This window comes from Acyrthosiphon pisum, chromosome A3 (genome assembly GCF_005508785.2).
Source record: "Acyrthosiphon pisum isolate AL4f chromosome A3, pea_aphid_22Mar2018_4r6ur, whole genome shotgun sequence".
NCBI lineage: Eukaryota > Metazoa > Arthropoda > Insecta > Hemiptera > Aphididae > Acyrthosiphon > Acyrthosiphon pisum.
In genome coordinates, this window is record NC_042496.1 from 36,858,752 (window position 1) to 36,861,318 (window position 2,567).

General features: G+C 24.9%; 1 protein-coding gene across 1 annotated transcript in view; it reads right to left on the bottom strand.

Moving 5' to 3' along the window:
- The window catches only part of LOC100160713 (spindle assembly checkpoint component MAD1), a 13,374-nt gene that overhangs the window by 8,296 nt on the left and 2,511 nt on the right, over positions 1 to 2,567 (bottom strand). The window contains exons 2-4 of the mRNA XM_029491733.1: positions 1,946 to 2,057; positions 1,717 to 1,844; positions 802 to 878 (exon numbers count right to left, since the gene is read on the bottom strand). Coding sequence (XP_029347593.1) covers positions 802 to 878; positions 1,717 to 1,844; positions 1,946 to 2,057 — 317 coding nt within the window. The remainder of the gene's footprint in view (positions 1 to 801; positions 879 to 1,716; positions 1,845 to 1,945; positions 2,058 to 2,567) is intronic.

Consider the following 2,567-nt stretch of genomic DNA (forward strand, 5'->3'; position numbering starts at 1 on the left):
AAAAAAAACTGTGACTAACGATTTTTAATATTTTTCATCTGCCTTTGAAACAATATACTAGGAGCCTTCTATTAAATTTTCAAGCTTTTTTATCCAACAAATAAAATTTTATTGATATTTTTAGAAAAAAAACTAAAAAAAAATGGAAAATGAAAATGTCCGTAAAGAGCTCAAAATAAATCAAAATATTTTCAAAATTTTACCGTGTATAGAAAATGCAAATATAAACAACCTGTGAAAATTTCATATATCTACGGTCATTTGTTTTAGAGTTACACCAAAAACCAAAATCGATTTTGTTAAAAATCGATTTTGCGTAAAAATTCCCGTTTTTCCTTAATTTTTCTTTCGTTTTTCACGTCGCTTTTGAAAACTACTGGGAAATTTTTACTTTTGACCCCCCAAAGTACCAACTAGATTCACTTTCCAATCATAAAAGTTACTGTTGAAGAAAATCCAAGCAGTTTTACTGTCTTAAAAGGTGATGACAGACACAAAAAAAAATAAAAAAAAAAATAAAAAAAAAATAAAAAAAAAAACACACATCATTGTAAAATCAATACATTCATCGTTCCACTCAGAATCTAAAATAGTACAAATGTACAATTGTGAAAATGTGATTCAAGACCGGAGTGGAGCATTATAGTGGGGTAGCCGCTTGTCGCCCCATATGGAAAGGCTGTAACTTGTAAGTAATTTATTATGGGAGATTACATACACCTGCAGTTCTCCTCAGAAAGTCAGACGTTTAGGTGGGTTACTTGGAATTTATATAGATTCTAGAGGAATTTTAATACTTACATTTTTTGTATGATTGTACATAATAGTGTCGAGAAAATTGTCTTCGTCTAGTATTACGTTTAATGATATGTCTTGACCTATAAATGTTAATAACATTAAAATAGTTACTGTGTCTAATTAATAGGGCTCGGATTTATATGTAAATACATATTTTCTCTGGGACATGATAAACTAATTTCGGCAAGTGATAAATTTGATTCACAAGATTTTTGATAAAACAAGTTATATTTGATTTTACATATTTTTACATATTTTGTCATAAATACATGTTTTTACATATTTCACAATTATTCAATTTTTTCTTACATATTTAGACAATTATACTGTTTTAATGTCTTTTCTTCAGAGTTAGAATAATTGAAAGGTTATATATTATATCGACGATTTTTTGGATTCGAAAATTTAAAAGTGCACGTTATTATTAATTGTAATCAAGATAATTAGATAACTATAGATAAATATGCATTTTTTTTATCACATTTTATTTAATTATTAATTATTATTAAGATTTTACGACAATATCGGCGATCTTTTGGATTCGGAAATTTAAAAATGAATGGTAATAAATGTTTGTAATCAATATAATTAGATAAATATACATTTTTTATTACATTTTGTTATATTATTAATTATTATTATTATTATTTTTTTTTTTTGATAATACATATTTTGAATTCTTTAGCACATATTTATGTACATATTTTTATTGTATAAATACATACTTTGGTTATATAAATACATATAAATCCGAGCCCTACTAATTAATAACTACAGGTACTATGTGGCTAGGTATATAATTTATAATGTTAAAAAAAAACTAATTATTAACAATGGATATTTTTATTTGGCAAATGTTGGCTATTATTGACTAAATTTTCAATAAAAAAAGAATAAGGATATTTAATTTTGTATTACCAGTTGATGAATCTTCTGAACGTGTTTTTTCTACTATCTGTCTGTAATATTCATCTACAGGATGTTCCCATTGAGATATTTTACTTTGTTTATTATAGTAGAAATACTTATTTTCTTTTTCGATATAACTATGAAATAATTACATAATAAACCTAAATAAATCTCAATTATGATATTAATAATTGTTGATTTTATTTTTAATATGATTATACTATTTTAAAAAAAATACCAAGGAAACCAATCGGAAGGCAATGGTTCAAGTAAACATTGTTTAGCAATACTCAAAAGATGTATTTCTTTCACTATGTCTATTCCTAATCGTGACGCTTGTTCTTCAATCTCTATAAATAATTTAAAAATTAGATACCATACAATTTTATTATTTCCACTAATGATATACAACATAAATACATATATATGTATGTCATAGCAAAATAGTAAAATCAACGTTTAAATGAGATTGAAATTATTTATTTCAAATTCTTAAAATATGAACTAATTCATCAAATTGACACTTTTTGAAATTTTCATTTAAATTTCAAATTTGAGAACATATAATTTTGAATACGATTTGTCATGCTTATATAATAATAAAAAATAGTAACTTTAAACGGCTGTAACTTTTAAACTTGGTAAAAGTAATAAGTAGGGACCGGATTTATATGCAAATGCATAAACGTGTTGGAATAAGCTTTTAGAAATCTGATGAGAATTGTCTCCGATTTAGATCACTCATATTAAAATAACACGAACTGTATTTTGCATATTTTGCAAATTTCAACGTTTTTACCTATTAAATACATATTTAATGCATATTTGTAGCATAGGCGCACATAGGGGGGTGCTTGGGG